The sequence below is a fragment of the Echinops telfairi genome, unplaced genomic scaffold (assembly GCF_000313985.2).
Source record: "Echinops telfairi isolate 266 unplaced genomic scaffold, ASM31398v2 ScPeMD7_2;HRSCAF=8, whole genome shotgun sequence".
NCBI lineage: Eukaryota > Metazoa > Chordata > Mammalia > Afrosoricida > Tenrecidae > Echinops > Echinops telfairi.
Genome location: NW_022103898.1, coordinates 53,175,651 through 53,194,622, shown reverse-complemented (window position 1 = coordinate 53,194,622; position 18,972 = coordinate 53,175,651). Strand labels below are relative to the sequence as shown.

Genomic DNA, 18,972 nt, shown 5'->3' with positions numbered 1-18,972 from the left:
GGTTTGCCTTTTCCTTTTTTCCTTCTGCTTGTCGGTTGGCAGTCTCTGCCAGTGGTGGGTGACCTGTGATGGGTAAGTAATTCCCACTTTTCTGACACTGTTTCTCAAGCAGATATTATGTGATCCTGTGCTTATCATCAGAAGTCGTTCTTTCTTTAAAAATCTATTTTTCCTGCTCACTGCCACTGGCTAAAGTAGAGCACTTTCTTCTAACTGTGAAGAATGTGAAGAGAGCTCCTATTTCCGGATTTGTGATTCTACAGAAAAGTGCTCAACGCGCATCCTCCCACTCGCCTCTGACGCACGTAGGCTTCTCTGGAATTCTACAAAAAGAAGTGGTTGAGTTAAAGCTGGATTGCTTATAAACTTCCTACCACCTTTGATCATAGAAATATATCGTCAATTGAAATAGTAACATAGATACTTTGTATTGGACAGGAGCTCATGGTGGACTTACAACGTAATGGTTATAAAACACCTGATTTCTTTTTCTAGGTGGGTACTATGTGCCAACCACACAGAGCCAGTGAAAGGCTTTCTAGGCAGGTATCTTCGAAGGAAATTGATAGAGGTCGAAATCGAAAGGAACATACGCAATAACGACTTAGTAAAAATTATCGATTGGATTCCTAAGACGTGGCATCATCTCAACAGTTTCCTGGAAACACACAGTTCCTCTGACGTTACCATAGGTGAGTTTCAAAATCCCAGTACAGACAGTGCCAGCTAGTGAACATCAGACCTGCCTTTGGCTCTCACTCTGGAAGGACGGAACCGACTTCTACTCCCGGCACATCTTGAGCACAGCCACTGGGGCCTCCTGCATGTGCAGCTTGTAAATCCCTGAAAAGGCGCCGAGCCTGTTCTTGCACTACATAACTACATGCATCTCGTCTGATATACCGACAGGTTTGATTCAAGAACACCCTTAACAATAGATCTCATGCATAACCTGATGATTGCCTGTACACCGTTCATCAGGCACGAAGAGTGCTTGGTAAAGGTGACCCCAGTGGAGGGTAGAAAATAACAAGCAAAGCTATTGTTTGTCAGGCTTCTAAAGCTTTGTTTCCTTCCTTCCCTTCTGAAACTTTACCTTCTTCTAAATGCTTCCTACTTAGAATTAGATTCATTTCATCAGGCATGTGTAGCTTACGAAAATCTCAATTTATTCAAATTGCTGATACAAATAAGTTTAATATATATTAATATAAAAAATCAATTGCAATTAAACAGTATGTTTTAGGGTACCATTTTTATGCTGAAAACAAATTTTGGCTTGGTTCATGTCGAATATTGTGAGAAAATATTTTACTTAAAGATCATTCAGGTGTGTGACACTTTTCCCCTCAAAGAATCCTGTGGTGCAGCCATGAAGCACTAGGCTGGGTTGTTGGAAGGTTGGAAGTCTGGCCCTCCCAGTCAATCCACAGAGACAATCTTTGACAATCTGTTCCTATAGCTTTCACAGCCTAGAAAGGCCTCTGGTGCAGTTCTATGCTGTTGTGTTGTGTTACTCTGAGTCCAGACTGACTTGGCAGCACCTACCAACAACAGGACTATTGAAAGATCAAGTTGTTTGAATGAATATTCTGTGCTAGACACAAAATGTTTATTTTGTATTCCTTCTTAATTTGATTTTAAACAATTCCCTTTCACATCATTATGATATTACACAGATTTACACACTAAAGACATCATGCAGATTAGAAGGAAAAATTTTAAATTTGGAGTCAGAAACCTTAGTCTGAGTCCCACTTCTGGAAATAATAACATATTTTATATTCACTTTGGCACAATTTCAGCATTTGTAAAATGAAACTGTTTGATGGCAATATGATATTTATGATTTCTCCTAACTCTGATATTTTAATGTATTAGATTAGGATTTCATGGTACAAGGAAATAAGAGACTGGGATGTTCGGTTTTTAGTAAAATATATGATAAAAAGAGCCAAGCTATCCAATATTATAATCAGAATTATATTCAAGTTCTCAAAAGGGTGCCTAAAGGTATGTTTAAATTGTAAAGCTTACTGCCTCTCAAGTTTTTTTAATTGTTTTTTTCCAGGTCCCAGACTCTTCCTTCCTTGTCCCATGGATGTAGAAGGTTCTAGAGCATGGTTCATGGACCTCTGGAACTATTCTTTGGTGCCATATATTCTGGAAGCAGTAAGAGAAGGTCTTCAGGTATAATCTTTGATTATCTCTACTACATTTTTAAAAAGAGAGAAAATAAAATTGTTTTTATGGGGCAATTTTAAAAAATTTCCTTGGGTATTCTGGCCAAAAAGTGAAAATATGAGTTAGATAAATCCAGTGGTAAAGTTAAGAGCAGGTGTTGCTTATTCTGAAAGCAGATATATAGAGGAAAAAAGAAAGCCAGGTTATTCCAACAAGTAGGCCATGTTTATTGGCAATGATAGTTATAGACTGCTTTATGGTTACATAGCTCTACAGCTTAGAAGTCAACCGTGGTCCTTGACCCTTCTTACTTTAATCACCTATTTTAAAGTCATTTTTACTTGCAAGTTCCTTGTTTTTAAGTATGACCTACTGGTTGACATTCTTAAAGATACTTCACTGCTTTTGAGTAAGTACTGTTACATTCTAAAACATTTTACTTGTTATCTCTGATGACATGGTAATTCAACATTATCTCCTTTTTTCCTTTCATCTGGCTACAGCTTGGGGTCCCTAGCAAGCCCTCCTTTTAGTCTTAACTAAATAAATAACTAATGAGCCAAACCTACTTTTCCAATAAAACCTAGCTTCTCTTTTCCATAAATATTTCTCTTTCCTTACATTGCAGTTGAAATTTTCATAAATTTTGGAATTATAAAACTCAAGTTGAGTATTTAATATTTGTGTTGCCAAATTACCAAACTTATTGTTGATGTATTCAAGTCTCCTTTTCTATAACTGAACCAATGGTCAGTTTTACTAAAGATCTCTAGTTTGGGCAACTTCTATCAGAATTAAGATATAGTTTATATTTTCCACACTCCCTCCAAAATAAAATCTTAAGTTTTCATTTTACTATATATAAAAAAAGACCATCTAGAAAATATTCTAAAAAAATATTCTAGAAAACATGTTTAAAATTAATAATCACATTAAATCTTTTTTCCTTTAGGTACTATGTATGACACTCTTGTCAATTCTTCTTTGTTTGCTAAGATGTAAAAATATTTTTTGCTTAAAAATCCACAAATATAATGCTAAAAATATTTAGCTTTCTCAGTTCTTATTTAACAAGTACATCAGTTCTTTTTTCTTAAATTTTAAAACAATGTTTATTAAACAATATGCTGAGAACAATATAAAACTACCATTTGAGCAAAAATATAACCACTTATAGCACTAGTTTCCCAACCTAAAATTAAAGGATATATAAAAATTTCTTTTGAAGTGGCATAAAAAGGTCTCAAGTTCCTGTGTTGAGGAGCTTTAAGTGAAAACTGTGTTAACTATGATGTAGGCGTTGTCTGGGGGAACTCAGCCATTGGGGCAGAAAGAGAGGAAACCTTGTGCTATTAAAAGAGCTCAGGACAGAAGGTACTCTTTGAGTGGTTCATATGAATACATGCTTTCTGGAGGAGTAAGAGGAAAAGAAAGTTCTCATGTCATAAACCCCCAGTGGATCCATTGGCAAGAAAGAGTTTTGGAGGAAGAAGTGGAGAAATTATGCTTGGCAACCAAAGTGAGACTCTTGCGTTAAAGGCAATGGAAATATCCCCTTTCAGCTGCAAGCTGATGCTTTGTTGAGAAACCATACGGGGATGCTTCTGCCACTTGCTCTCGTTGGAAAAAAAGCACTGATGACGGACGCAGCAGGTTTTGATTTTTATACCGGCGATTTTTTCCTTGAAATATCAGCATCATTCCGTCTCATTCTGAGTATTGAGATTTCCCTTTTATTTCTCTGTAATACAGACGGGTTTCAAAAAGTTCAGAGAAAAAAACAGAATTGTAAGATAATAGAGATTTTCTACCAACTCGTTGATATATCTTGGCCCTGAAATATATATTACCCCTGAATCAGACATATTTAGGTTTTTATTACAGCCTCTAATATTGCTGTTCATGTGGATGCTTTAAAAACCTGTCATTACTTGATTTTAGGCAATCATACTCCATTTAAAAAAAAACAGGTCAGCTTTTCAAGAATTACGCATTTTATTTCAGTAAGTTGAAGTTGTATGGCAAGTTATTTTTTTGCAACCTCTGCAGAGCAGGCTTTCAACTGAGAGAAAGTTTACACTCCCAGCTAAACTGTATTAAAAGTAAACAAAACGAGCCGGGATGGCAGCCCGTGAGCTTCTCTTACAGGAGGAGATGACAGGTTATCACTGTCAGAACCTGGACTCCATCTTTTGAAGGCAAGATTACCGTCGGCTTATCCAGTCCGGAGCTGGTCATAGTTCTTTCACTGTCCACCATTTCCCTTTGCCTCCCCAAACCACAGCAAACCAGAGAGAACACTCCACACCGGATCATCGCAGACGAAACACGTACCTGGAAACCCCAACATTACCCTCAGTAGTGGTCACAGGAAAAGAGAGACCTGTTTAAGAACTACTGTGCCCTTGATATTGTCCTCCTCCGTTAATTTTAAATTTCCTTGCATTGCCTTCTGTGTCCTTGTGTTTTTCTATAAAATCCCACTAGCTACTTCCTTCTTAGTAAGCTTGTCTTCTAGCTTAACATTTTAAAATATAGCTTGGATTAATGATCTTTTTTCTATTCTCAATACTATACTGCCAGTATTATAATGAAGCCGTATCAGCTCTTTTTATAGTAGTGCTTCTTGCCTCCATGTGAATTCTTGTAAGGTTTATGTTTCAATTTCCCATTCTCTCCTCTCATTTATGAATAACCTTATTTATGAACATCTGAAAAAGAGTTTTTATAGGAAGCAAAAGGATTATATAGTTATAGGAAAGGATTTTGTTTTTCAAATAGGAAGTTAATCTTAAAGAAATTGACCATTAGAGTAAGCATTCTTATTCTCAAAGATGATGCAATTTAACTATGGAAATGTATGATATGTGAATTTTATATCAAGAAAATTCATACAAATTTTAAAAACTTGACCTGTGGTTATCATGGGTGAAGGAGGGAGAGGATTTGCTTAGGGGACATTGAGTTTATGTCAACAGTGGTGAAATAATTTGGAAAAGGATATCAATAATATTTGTACAACATGAACAGTATAATCAATGGCACTGAGTTATACGTGCAGAAGTTGTTGAATTGGAGAATATTTTGTTGTGTATATTTTTGCCACAATTAGAAAAAAATTACACACAAAAAAAGCTGTTTAACTAGAGTTGATCAAAGAGGAAAGAGAAATCTCTTTTATTTATTACCTGTCAAAAGTAAATTCAACCTAAGAAGCAAGCGAATTTTGGGAATGATGAGGGCAACAAATGTATAGATGTGCTTTACACAATTGATCTATGTATTGTGATGAATTGTATGAGCCCCAATAAATTGATTTTTTTTTAAAAAAAGTAAATTCACTTGTAGCAAACCCTACTTATTGTCTACCCATTTCCACTGAGTTCCTTCTGACTCATGGTAACCCTATAGGACAGAGCCAAACGATCCTGGAGGTTGCCCACGCTGTGGTCCTTACAGACACAGACTGCTGCATTTTTCTCCCACAGAATCTATGGGTTCAAACCACCTTTTGGGGGAGCAGCTAAGCACTTTGGACCTCTTTTCCTCGAAACACAGTTTCTCTTGGTTTATAAAGTTAGTAATAATGATGTTTTTAAACAATTACTTACATTATTTAAAATGCCCCCCACCCCACCTCCATTTAAATGCTTATTATCTATTCTAAATGTACATCTCTAGTTTGACGATTCTTTGAGGTTAAAATGAGCTGCATAGACAAATATGTTTAGAAGCTCAAAAATTGTTTTCCTCCCCCTCCAAAAGAAAAGTTAGTTGCTACTTCTGATTCGTGGCTACCCTGTGCACATCAAGGTAGAACTGTGTGCTGTAGGGTTTTAATAGTTGATTTTAGAGCTCGATTGCCAGGCCATTTTCCCAGGTACCCGTCATCATATCAAACCGCCAACCTATTGGTTAGCAGCCAAGTGTTTAACCATTTGTGCTGCACAAGGATGCATGGAAATTGTATGGGGAGGCTTAATTTCCATCAAAGTCCAATGAAAATTAAATGTGCCAAAGAATCACTCAATTAGTAGTGACTCTTTGACTGAATAGAAATGCATTCCGTGTTTCCTGAATATGTGGTCAACTTTTAGATGTATGGGAAACGTGCACCATGGGAAGATCCCTCAAAGTGGGTGCTTGACACCTACCCTTGGAATTCAGCGTCTCTGCCTCAGGATGGCCCAGCATTGCTTCACTTGCGACCAGAGGACGTTGGGTACGAGGGCTGCACAGCCTCTAAGGAAGCCACAACCTCAAAGCACATTTCACAGACCGACACAGAGGGAGATCCCCTGGTAAGAAGTGGATAGTGGTTTTTCCGATATAATCTTGCTACTGTGTGTGGTCATTAATAGTCTGTAATTTGTATCAACAACACAAGATTCCCTAGGTTATATTTATCCTACCTTTGATATTAGTATTCAACTTCAAACATTTTACCTGGCCCAATTTTACTGTGTGAAAAACTTAAACAAAAGATCGAACTTGTATACTTAAAGTTACTCAAGAAACATTCTGAAACCACATTAAATTCTGTAATGACAACAAAAAAGGAAAATTCCTCTTATAATTCTAAAAAAAACTGTAAATTAATAAATTCATAACCTAGCAAGTCTTCATTCATTATTTATGAAAAAACTGAAGTTTTGTTTTTAAATGAGGAATGAAGAATACGATCTAATGAACATGTGGAACCCTAAAGAATGTTGCACATCTGTTAGCTAGTCTAAATTTAGAAGTAGTCCTTGGTTTCTTAAAGTAGTGAAGAAGAAGTTGATTTGGATATAAAAGGGATATACTGTGCCTTGCAGTAGTGTGTTATTTGTTCTGGGTGAATATTCTGAAAATACTAAAGATATGCTGTAACTGAGGAAAAAGATTTTATGCATTTTGTTTACAGATTACAGTCTATAGATGATAGCAAATGCAATGCATTAGCTTACTATTTTATGACTAAAGAGATCATTGGACTTATACAACCAATACAGAAAAAAATGCATGTAAAAATAAAGGTCATCCTGTGACATCAAACCAAAAAGATGTGGATGGGGTAACAAGCAGGCACAACCTATGCCTGACACTTTATGGCACATCCTGTACCAGCCGCTCTGGCATAATCATCATCTAAGCTGAGCATTCTTTAATTTTGCTGATCATTCTTAGCATGGTGAGTGTTACAAGTAAAGAATGTGATAAATTTTCAGAATCTTAACTGAAAGTAAAATGTGCATACCAGAAAAATCATACATCCTATTACAAAGGCTGTAGGTTTTCATCCTTATCAGTAAGTACTTGAAGTCATCTTGGCTTTCAGTAAATGAGGTTGCATAATCTGGAGAGTGCAGATGGAAAATGAGAATGTCTGCCATCCCGATGCTGCTTTTGTCTTCATATACATCAGCGTCTAGAACTGCTTTCTTATACAGATCATCCAAACAGTGTGCTGAAAGGATACAGCCCCAGCACACAACTTTCCCGATTTTAAACCACGGTATTTGCATGCTGTGTTCTAATCCCTGCCTCTCAATCCATGGCTAGTTTCTGCATGGGTACAATGAACTTTCCTGGGGTTCCATTCTTCACAGTGTGTGATTCACACCATTGAATGCACAGGCAGTGAAACACAGGTCAGTATATCTGTTATTTTCTGCTTTCAGCCACGGTCCATCCAATATCAGCAGTAATATCCATAATTCCACATGCTCTTCAAAAGCCAACTTGAATTTCTGGTAGTTCCCTGTTTATGTACTGCTGCAACCATTTTTGAGTTATTCTCAACACATTTTATTTGTGATATTATTTGAAAATGTTCACATTCTGATGGATCACCTTTCTTTGGAACGGGCACAAATACAAATCTCCTCCAGTCGCTGGCCAAATAGCTGTCTTCCAAATTTCTTGGCATAGGTGACCGTGCACGTCTAATGCTGTAGCTGTCTAATGAAACACTGTAATTGGATACTTAATGCAGCCTTGTTTTTCACTAAGGCCTTCAGTGCAACTTGGACTTCTTCCCTCAGTACCATTGATTCTTGAGCAGATCACTCGAGAGCATATCTTCTGGAACGAGTGAATGTTGCACAATATTTGTTGGTACCAGGCTCTGTGTATCTCTTCCATCTTTTTTTAAATTAGTAATTCCAGATTCATTCCATAATTGGCCACTTGAATCCCTCAGTATTAAAACCAGAGGCTTTAATTTTCTTCTTCAGTTCTTTCAGCTTGAGAATACAGTACTCTCTTCATATTTTGGTTTTCTAACTCCAGGTCTTTGCATAATTCATTTTAATATTTTATCTTCTCAATCTGCCTATTGAAATGCTCTATTCAGTTCCTCTACTTCATCATCTAATCCATTTACTCTGAATTCAAGAGAAAGTATCAGAATCACTTCTGATATCCATTTAAGTATTCTTCTTTCTTGTCTTTTTAAATAACGGTTTGCTGTCATGTTTGATGCCGCCCAGTAACTCATCAGGGCTTCATTCACTAGTGTTCAGTGTGTCAGATCTAGTCTTAAGATGTTCTCTAAGTTCAAGTGGGACATACTAAATGTCACATTTGGGATTTGAATTTGAACATATGCAATTGATGGTCTGTTACACTGTCAGCCCCTGGCCTGGCCCTGATGATGACACTGAGCTCCTGCATCATGTCATTCATAGAAATCGCATCCTGTGTGTTCCATCTGACAAGGTCCATGTGTTTAGCTTGCAGGGGAAAAACAGTATTGCAATGAATAAGTCATTGGTTTTGCATGATCTAATCATATAGTCTCTGGTATAATTTCCATCACCCAGTTTCTGTTTCACGTAATTTCTATTTCCAACTGCTGACCGTTCGTATTTGTATCCAGCAGTCCTGTTCCAACCACCAATAATTACCAGTGCATCTTGATCACATGTTTGATCATTTTAGACTGATGAAGCTGGTAAAAATCTTAAGTTTACTCATATTTAACCATAGAGATTGGTGCATAGATTTGGTCAACAGCTGTTGTAACTCGTATCCTACATAGACATATGAATATTATCCTACCGCTGACAGCAATGTACTTAAGGATAAATATAAATCTTGGGATGTTCCCTCTGATGATGCATGCAAATCTGTCATTCTTGACATGGCAAACCTTGTGGTTTCTGATTCAACATGGCCAGTACTTGTCCATTTCGGCTCACTCACTCACGGCCATCAAGTTGATTACAACTCATAGCAAGCCTATATGTCAGTAGAATTGCCCAATAGGTTTCTGGGACTTCAACTCTTTAGGGGAGTAGAAAGCCAAATCTTTCTCCCATGAGGTGCCTGGTGGTTTCAAAATGCTGACCTTGTGGTTAGCAGCCTAACTGGAAACCACTCCACTCCCAGGGCTCCTTTTCAGCTCACTATTGCCTAGGGATATCAATAGGAGATCAGTATTTTCGCATTTCATGTTTGAAAATGTCAGGTTTTCCTATATTCATACTTTGTACATTCTACATTCTGATTATTAATGGATGTTGTGTGTAGCAGTCTCTCCTCATTTTGAGTCATGTTACATCAGCAAAAGTTTTGCTCCATCGATGGCTGTAAGTTGGGGTCTAGTTGAGGAGGCAGCTCTTCCCCGTTGCACTCAGTGTGCTTTTCAACCTGGGCGGCTCATTCTCCAGCACCATGTTTGATACTATTCTGCTGCTGTTGTTAAGGTTTCAGTGGCTAATTTTTCAGAAGTGAACAGCCTCTTCCTTTTCTTAATTTGTCTTAATCTGGAAGCTGTGACCGAATCCTGTTCACCATGGGGATCCTGCTAGCTTTGGAAACCCTGGTGTGACAGCGTCTAGTATCACATTAGCACACAAGCCACCACTGTCTGAAAAACTGACAAATAAGTGACAGACTCTCTGATTAGGTCTTCTAAATGGACTGAACTCCCATAAGGTCTTGCATATAAATTTCTGGCGCATAGTAGTACTAACAACAGTGGTAATTTGAATGCAGCATCATTGTGAACAAGTAATGAATGCTGTTATGATAGCTAATAATTAATAGAATATATAAATATTATAATAAAATTTGCACTATTTCATCTCAGTTTTTTCACAAACCTTAATTCCACCTCTACAAAATATTAATATGCTATGCAGTGGATATGATATCCAAAGCCAATACCATGGCTTGGGTCAGGCACACCTTAGTCCTCAAAGTAACTTCTTTGCTCTTCAACATGTTGGTGAGCAGCTTTACTCAACGCAACTCATCCTTTGATCTCTGGACGGCACAACAGGATGCATCGAACCATCTAAATACCATCACAACATATAAACCCCTTGATCAGAAGCACAGCTCCACTACCATCATGAAGAGAAGACAAGCTAATTTGTGCTTGTGCTTTCTGAAAATAGTTAAACCACAATTATTTTAAATGCACTTTTTATAACTTCCCTCTCTCACATGAAGCAGCAGATCCATCAGAAGCCACAAAAGGGGACTTGTGTTTCACTTTCTGATACACGGAGATGCCGGCTGCCTCTCTCCCTAGGTGCTTTCTCACATATGTCCCTTTTACTCGAACAAATCGTACCATTCCCCTGGAAGGCTGGAAATGTGAGACAGCTGCTATTGTTCCCGAAGGTGGCTTTTGTTTTCAGTGATATATCAATCATACTTTAGCCAGAAATTCAACAACAAAAATTTGACAGTGATTCTTTCTGCCTCCCTCTTCAAATACTCATGGTCTGCTTCATTCAGTCACCTCCTCCCGAGGTCGGCTCCTAAGCAGCAGATGGTGAGCTTGTGTGCAGCAGCTGGCTGCATTCCTCTCGGCCCCCTTCTCCTCTCAAGAAATGAGAGTGTGTGTGTGTGTGTGTGTGTGTGTGTGTGTGTGTGTGTGTGTGTGAACATCCACAGCTTTCAATTGCCATTCAATGCTTTCTGCTGCTCTCAGCCAGAAAGCTGGGGAGCTTGGCATCCTCTCCAGCAGAGAGCCCAGCTGCCCAGCTGTGATACACTTTCCTTTCCAGTTCCCCCCCTGGGGCAGTATTCATTCACAACCCCGTAGAAAAGGTTTATCTGGAGGTCTTACTTTGTCCTCATGGGTTGGTGTTGTGGTCATGTCTGGAAGGAGCCAGGGGCAATGAGTGAGAATCTAAACTGATTTTGCAGTTTGACTTAGAAGGAATGAGCCGTGCTTCCCTGTGGCTCCAAGCCTGGTTCTTTTAGGGGACTAGCTAACTCAATGCATCACTGCCTACATCAATGTCTCTTTTTCTTTCTTCAGATGAATATGCTAATGAAACTCCAAGAAGCAGCCAATTACTCGGGCACACAAAGCTGCGACAGTGATAGCACCAGCCACCATGAAGACATTTTGGATTCATCTCTTGAGTCTACCCTCTGAAGGGTGGGCCCAAAATAACTAAGGGAAAGACTATACTTTTTGTTAAAAGAAAATGTTTTAAAAAGAAAGGTATTTTCACTAAACCACTGCCAGTAGGAAAGCCCCCTGCCAAGGTCCCTGGCCCGGAGTTACTTTCTCCAAGGAGGAGGAGAACCAAGTCTGAACTGCCAAGATGCTAAATTGAAATGGAAACTTACCTTTATTTTCTTTCTAGGCATTTTTGTCTCCGCACAGTGATATAAGGCTCCACTACTCAACAGAAAAACACCCTCCTGACAGGGCAACTCAGTAGCTTGCATGTGCGATAGTCAAACTGGACTTTATTTTCTCCTCTTGAGAAGTTTACAATGCAGCCCTTTGCTTTTCGTTCTCTCTTTCTTTTTCCTTTCCTTTTCTTTTTTTGTCCCTTTTCTTTCCTTGGAGGGGGTTGCCTCCCCTCCCCCATGCGGGGTCATTTTGCTGATCCCCCCCAAACTCCTTTGTGCCACATGGTGCTGGTTACAGGGCTCCAGTAGTGTCCGTGTTGTGCGTGCCCCCATTCCAGAACAAATCCAGGAGGCCCGTCCTCCCGAAGCACAAATGGAATTGTGCAACTACCAGAACACACTGCTGTGCTACGCTGGATAAAGTGCCAATTGAACTCTGAGCTACCATGGCCCGTGATGTGCTCCGCCCACCTTGTCGTGTCCGAGTCACAGGTTTTATACGGTTGTTTTTACCACAGTGGTCTTTGTAAACCCCCTGCCCACACCCTTAAGCAGAGTTTTATACCAACTCCTCATCAACACTGACAAAAGGCTTTTTTAGGGCTTTATCTGTTTGAGCCTTTTCAGTGAACGAAGGTACATTTCCTATGGTGCTGTCTCACTGCCTTAACACAGATTTCTATAACAGTTTAACAGTTGGTTTCAATCCTAGACCATTGGTAATCTCCACCACTGTCTTTTCATTTACAAACAAGCAACGCCAATTAACACAGTAGCCTCATCTCTGTCTAGCCTTCGTTTCCCTTCCCCTGACCCTCACCATTTTTCCTGGAAGAAATGGATAGGAGAAAGATCAGTATTTTTGCCTTGTGAATAGAATGCTTTGCCTATCCTCTGAAAAATTGAAATAACTTCGAAACCCACTTTGACCTTCACTTAAAAGCTGAGACGTGGCTGTGGTCCATCCAGTCTTTGGTGAGAGAGGCTCAGAAGGCAGGAGCCTGAATTCTTATCCAGCCCAGCTGGAAGTACTAGATGCAGCATGAGCACAACTATTTGGCTTTCCTTCCTTATTCTCGCTTTTATTTTTTAAAATGGTTTTGATGCATGTTGTTTTGATTGCTATTGTTGTACATGAGAAATTCAGCATTAAAGAACACTGACGCAGTGAAGTCACTGTGGAAGAGGAAGCGTTTTTACTGTAAAAGAAGGTTAGATTTGCACAGTCTACTGGGTGGGTATTGTAAATAATACTTTTTAAAACTTGCACAAATCAAAACAAACACACACACACACAAAAGTTGTATTTTATCCTGTTGGTGTTCTGAGGTGTCTCACTTGCTGAGATTTTCTGTATGTTACAAACAAATACAGAATGCAAACCCTCAACGCTGTTGTTAGCTGGTGTGTTTGTCCTGTATCTCCAGTTATTACGACTATGCAGGAGCTATCAGTGCTAGAGTGAGCATGCTTTGAGACTGTACATGGCCGGCTTTAAAGAGAGTGCATGAGAACTGATCCAAGTTCTTGGAGAAGTTACCGCCACACGCAGAGGACAGGTTTTAAACTTCTAACGCCCGTGGGGTGGGCTCAGTCTGTGCACGTGACAATGTGCTGCCTTTAGGAATTGGTAATTGGTGCTACTCTCTGTGACCACCAAGGGTCGGTTGCTATAGAGCAACAGCACATGACCCCGTGCAGGTTTCAGAGCGTCACTGGGTCTGTGGGTTCTTACACGGTGCTATGGCCCTAGATATCGAAACTGAATTCATGCACCTAGAATTGTCATCCTGACTTTGAAGCCTCAGACATGGATCAAATCTGTTGTGAGACATGGATATCCATCTCTGGATGAGTGACTAGCTGCCCTTGTATAATATGTGAGCTAAACAATTGCTAATCTCTCCCTGCCATTTTGAGAAACACGATCCAAACGTAAGCATTAACAAACCCTCCTGCAATACATCCCAGTAGGTCCACCTAGTTTCAACTTAAACTAGTTTGTGAAACATTTGTCTGTATACATTTTATATTTTGTACATTTTTGATGTAACATATCATGTAAATAAACAGAAACAGTGGACTAAATCATCTGAAAAGTTTTGTAGTCTTTGTAAAGACCCAACAATACGTACTTGGTGTCAATGGACTTACCTGGATGATGTATTTTCTATTGGTTTATCATTTCTCTAGCTTGTAAACCAGCTTGCATATATTTTTTTGCAAATGTGCACCCTGTATCTGTCTAAATTATTACTTTGCCATTAAAGTGGAATTATTTATTGACAACAAGGTGTGAAGTTCATATATGGAGGAAATAATGAGCAAGTCTACACCAACAAGTATCATATTTGAAAATCTGGCTTTCACTATTTATGTTAATTCATATTTTATACACATCACAGAAAAATGTATCATAACTTTCCAGGAAAAAACAAAATATAAGTTAACAGCTATATCTTTTAAAAGTAAGCACCCTACTTACATGCCTGATTATAAGTTAAGAATTAATGTAAAGTAAAATGCTGATATGCAGTTAGTTGAATCAACTCATTAAGTATTTATTTTACTTTATTATAAAAATAATTTTTATCTTTAACTCTAGCAAAAGATGATTTTAAGGAAGATTTGGATTGTTTGTTTGCTTGCTTATTTCATTTTTGTTTTTTATGGAGGAGATTCCAAAGAGGAAATCTCCTTAGAGTTACATTATTTTTTCCAACTTTCCAACTTTGTTATTTGAATGTATATTTGATCATGATACATAGTGTGTGTTTTTTAATCATCTTATTGGGACTCTTACATCTCTTGTAACAATCCATGCATCCATTGTGTCAAGCTCATTTGTACATATGTTATCATCATCCTTTTCAAAATATTTTCTTTCTACTTGAGTCCTTGGTATCAGCTCCTCAATTTTTTTCTTTCCTCCCACCCTCATGAACCCTTGATAGATTATAAATTATTATTATTTTAATATCTTACCTGGTCCACTGTCTCCCTTCACCCATGTTTCTGTTGTTCATCACTCTAGGGAGGGGAGGGGGCAGTTAATATGTTGATCATTGCAGTAGCTTTCCCCTATATATAGGGTTTTAATGCTAAAAGGTCTTAACAGCAAGTCTTGAAAACAACCGAAAGAAAAAATGGAAAGGTCATCAATAATGAATTAAAATTGGTTCGTTTGTTTTGTCTTTCGGTTTGGAAGATGCAGAGAATTTCCACAGTTTTGTTTCTACACTAATTTGATTAATACATATTTTTAGTGTGATGCTGACCCAGTATCACGGTGTAGGTGTGAATCTCCGTTCACACTTCTTTTTTGTCTGACCTTGTCCAGTTTACTCAAACCCCATGTTCCTTGTGTCCTCAGCTATAAAATAATAGTATGCTTACCTCTCACTAATTGCTTTTTGAGATGCTTTGAAGAGTGCTTAACATTTACAAAGATTCCCATAAAACTTGATTATTGTAAAAGCCAACTTACTCTAAGATAATTTTAATTCTTTCCAAGTATTCTTAAGAAAAAATGTGTAAAGATATTCATATTGTTTTAAAATAGTTGATTTTAAAGAATGTAGCTTTTAGTGTAAATTTCTTATCTGTAAAATGGGAATAATTTTGATACCTAGAAAGGCTATTGAGAAGATTGAGATTTTAATTTCAAAGCACTTAACAAAATGCCTAGGACTCAGAAACCCTTCAATAAAAAAGCTACTGCATCAACTCAGCCATTGTAATAATAACATAAGTAGTTTACAAACATTGGTAGGATTTGGTATGTAAATCTACGTAGGCCAGTACTACAGTCTTGTTAAAGGTATAGGCATCGCTCATTTCCTTGCAGGAGAGCCCCGGTAATTGACCTTATCATGAAATCAGACATAATCATATTTTAATGTGAAATGTCGAGAAAATTTTGCATCGGAGCTCAAACAAAATATCGGAATCCGACCTGACGCACGTGATTTCTGTAAACAAAAGCAGTTCATGTTTAGGTCACTGGGCGTTAGTTGGCGTTGTTAGAAGGCGTTGCTTTAACCTTTTGCAGCTGTGTTACAAGCGTTTTACTATAAGTTTCTTAGTTGTGGCTTTTTGTACTGTTTTTAGATTTTAAAAAATTGGCCCTAAGAGCCTTTTTAAAAGAATTAGCTTGATAAGGAACTGGTTAACCGTGTTGTCATTATTGTTGATAATTTAGTAAACCCTTTTCGAAAACAAGGAAATGTCAACAGCAAACATTAGATGGGTTTGTTTTTTTTTTGTTTAAGAGAAAGCCAGCCAGGTCCTAGTGAAAAAAGGGCAAAGAAGGGGAAAAACTCCTGAAAAGCAGCTACCAGTTGATTTTATGGAAGGGGATGCCCCTTCCAAATAAGGATTCTTCACACACCTCCTCTCCACATCCGTGTCCACGGATCCAGATCCTCATCAATCTTGAGGTATGGGCCATACTGTAGTTGTTAAAAACTTTTTTAATGTTGTGTTTCTTATTTAAATTATATTATTTAACTCTGAACTTATTTACTTTGAAATTTCTGTGTAATGTTTTGTATAAATAGGCCAGATTAGTGTGAAACCTTGGTGGTCGAGAACAGATTAATCCATTTTCAGTTATTTCTTATGGGGAAAATCGATTCAGAACTGAGCTGCATCACATCTCGACGCTCCTTCTACAATGGATTAGCATCAAGGTCTGGCGCTCTAGTGTTTCTGTAAAATTGGATAGTTATTATGTCTACTAAAGTCCTTGGAAGACAGTGTTTTGAAATATAAATATGTAAAGCATTCAAAAAATGTCTGGCACACCTTCAATGTCTAGAAGTATTTTCTATTAGTAGTAAACTAAAGTTTATTACATAACAACTGTAAGTCAGACTAAGCAATGTTGTTAGACATTAGAGACTTGGAGACACAGGCCTAGAGGACTCTACTTGGTAAAACTGGTTCACTGTGCTCTTTGCATACTTTGATAGGTACCTAAGGGAGGGACCAAATTCTCTAAGGGAGGGAACAAAGAGAAATGCTCTGAAGAATCCACTGAGGTTGCTGCAGAATAGTTATCAGACGTGGATAAAATCAAGTATATGAGGCAATTATGTTTCAATGAGGACAGATTAAAATGCTTTATTTTCAGACTTTTAGGGTTCTAATTTTAAATATTTTAATAGGAAATGGGCTACTTGTAAAGGTATCTAGTTCAAAGACTATACTTTCAGGGATCATTTCTATAGTTCATTGCTAAAAGTATCTCGTTCTGTGTCATTGATCAGATAAAATGCTTAGAAAAGAAGCTTCACTTGGGTTTTTATTTCATTTTGCTTTTTTCAAACCTGGATACAGGTGCTATAAGTAATTCATTCTTTGAAAATTATAAATAGTTGTTACTGGAGCTCTTCTCCACAGGAAGTATCCATTATCTCTCTAGTTACTAAGGAGCTCATCAGTGAGGAAGCATATTCATGGGAATTAATGGTAGGTAAAACAGTCTAAATTAGAACCTAATGAGAGGAAATGAAAATTCCCACATTGTTTGTTTTCTGGGATTTTTTAATTCTTTTTTAAAAAATGAAATTACAAATAAATCACACCCACCCACCCACTCCCTGCCTTTATCTTTAGTTTTAACATTTGCCCTTAGTATTCCAGAAAGGCGTGATAGGATTGAACAGCTGAACAAATGAGTAAATATTTTTGAATTTGCAAATCCAAATATGACTTAGAATTTAGAAAGCTTTTAATCATCAGAACCTCTCTTCAAAATTCTGGTAGCCAGAATTAGATTAATCTAACCAAATATTAATTCAATTTGAAGGTTGGACATTATTAAAATGACTGTTTTACATCATTTAATTTATAAGCTTTAGATGTTCTACAGCGTAAAGCATTCTTACTCATATGATACAATTTTTAAAACTCTTCTTTAAACGTCTGAAAATATTCTCCCTCTGTTGTTTTGACAGAAACATCATAAAAGTAACAATTGTTTCTTACAAAAAAACTGGAAAACCAGTACTTCAGTCGCAGTGGTAACACAGATTCTCTTCACATTTATTACTTTCATTTGTTTTTGTTTTTTTTGTTTTTTGTTTTTTCACTTTTTTAACATTTTATTAGGGGCTCATACAACTGTTATCCCAATCCATACACATATCAATTGTGTAAAGCGCATTTGTACATCGTTTCTCAAAACATTTTCTCTCCACTTAAACCCCCGACATTAGGTCCTCATTTTTCCCCTCCCTCCCCGCTCACCCCTCCCTCATGAGCCCTTGATAGTTTATAAATGGGTATTTTGTCATATTTTGCCCTGTCCGACGTCTCCCTTCATCCACTTTTCGGTTGTCTGTCCCCCAGCTTTCATTTGTTTTTCTAAGACCTTTACCACCTTAAGAAAAAAAAATATGATCTATCCTCATTTGTTAAATATATCATACTATTCTAATAATATGTTCACTTATATGGCTTGTAGTAGGGTTTTGGGGTGAATTATTAGTTCAGAAATGGATCATGGATTGAGGAAATGGAACTGAGATAATATATGACCGCCTTTAGCTATACAAGGGACCAAAAAAATACATCTACAATGGATTCAGCCCAAAGCCAATTGCCACAAGACAGATCAGATATGCTACCTCTTCCATCTTTCTTTATCCTGTTCAAACACCAACTGTTTCTCTCACAGCATTCTATCTTTCTGCTGGGTCTAATAACCCATTGCAATGGCCACCTAGAACTCACAGACCAGATTCACAAGGATGGGCAGTTACTAGGGAAGTTCACAGGTCACCACAGGTCAGGGTCATAAAACAGGGAGGGTGAAGTATGAGGTCCACAGCAGCACCGTTCCTCAACCAGCAGCCAAGTCTCCCAGTCAGTCCTCAGCTTCTTGCCACAGGGTCTTTGCCTGCTAATCTCTATCTGTGATCCAGGAAGCCCACCCACTGCTCTGCCTCACAGTATCATAGCTTTGGTGCTATTCTTCTACTCTGTGGTCTCATTTCCTCTGTCTCTACGTCTCAATGTGGCATGGCCTCTGCTGCCAATGCTCACCTGGGGAGGGATTTCAAAAGTATGGTGATGGTGGCTCTTCTTCCTGGGAATCAGCTCTCCGTTCTTGCTTCTGTCTCTCATACAAAAGGGAGTGTCAAGTCAAACTGACCAGCCCCTCTATTCGTGGTTCACATACTCTATGTGCATTGT

The 18,972-nt window shown here is 38.0% G+C and overlaps 1 protein-coding gene across 1 annotated transcript in view; it reads left to right on the top strand.

Moving 5' to 3' along the window:
• The window catches only part of NAV3 (neuron navigator 3), a 694,120-nt gene extending 680,081 nt beyond the window's left edge, over positions 1-14,039 (top strand). Inside the window, exons 37-40 of the mRNA XM_045289780.1 lie at positions 496-692; positions 2,072-2,190; positions 6,282-6,485; positions 11,447-14,039. Coding sequence (XP_045145715.1) covers positions 496-692; positions 2,072-2,190; positions 6,282-6,485; positions 11,447-11,566 — 640 coding nt within the window. The 3' untranslated portion in view covers positions 11,567-14,039. The remainder of the gene's footprint in view (positions 1-495; positions 693-2,071; positions 2,191-6,281; positions 6,486-11,446) is intronic.
• The last annotated feature ends 4,933 nt before the right edge of the window (positions 14,040-18,972 follow it).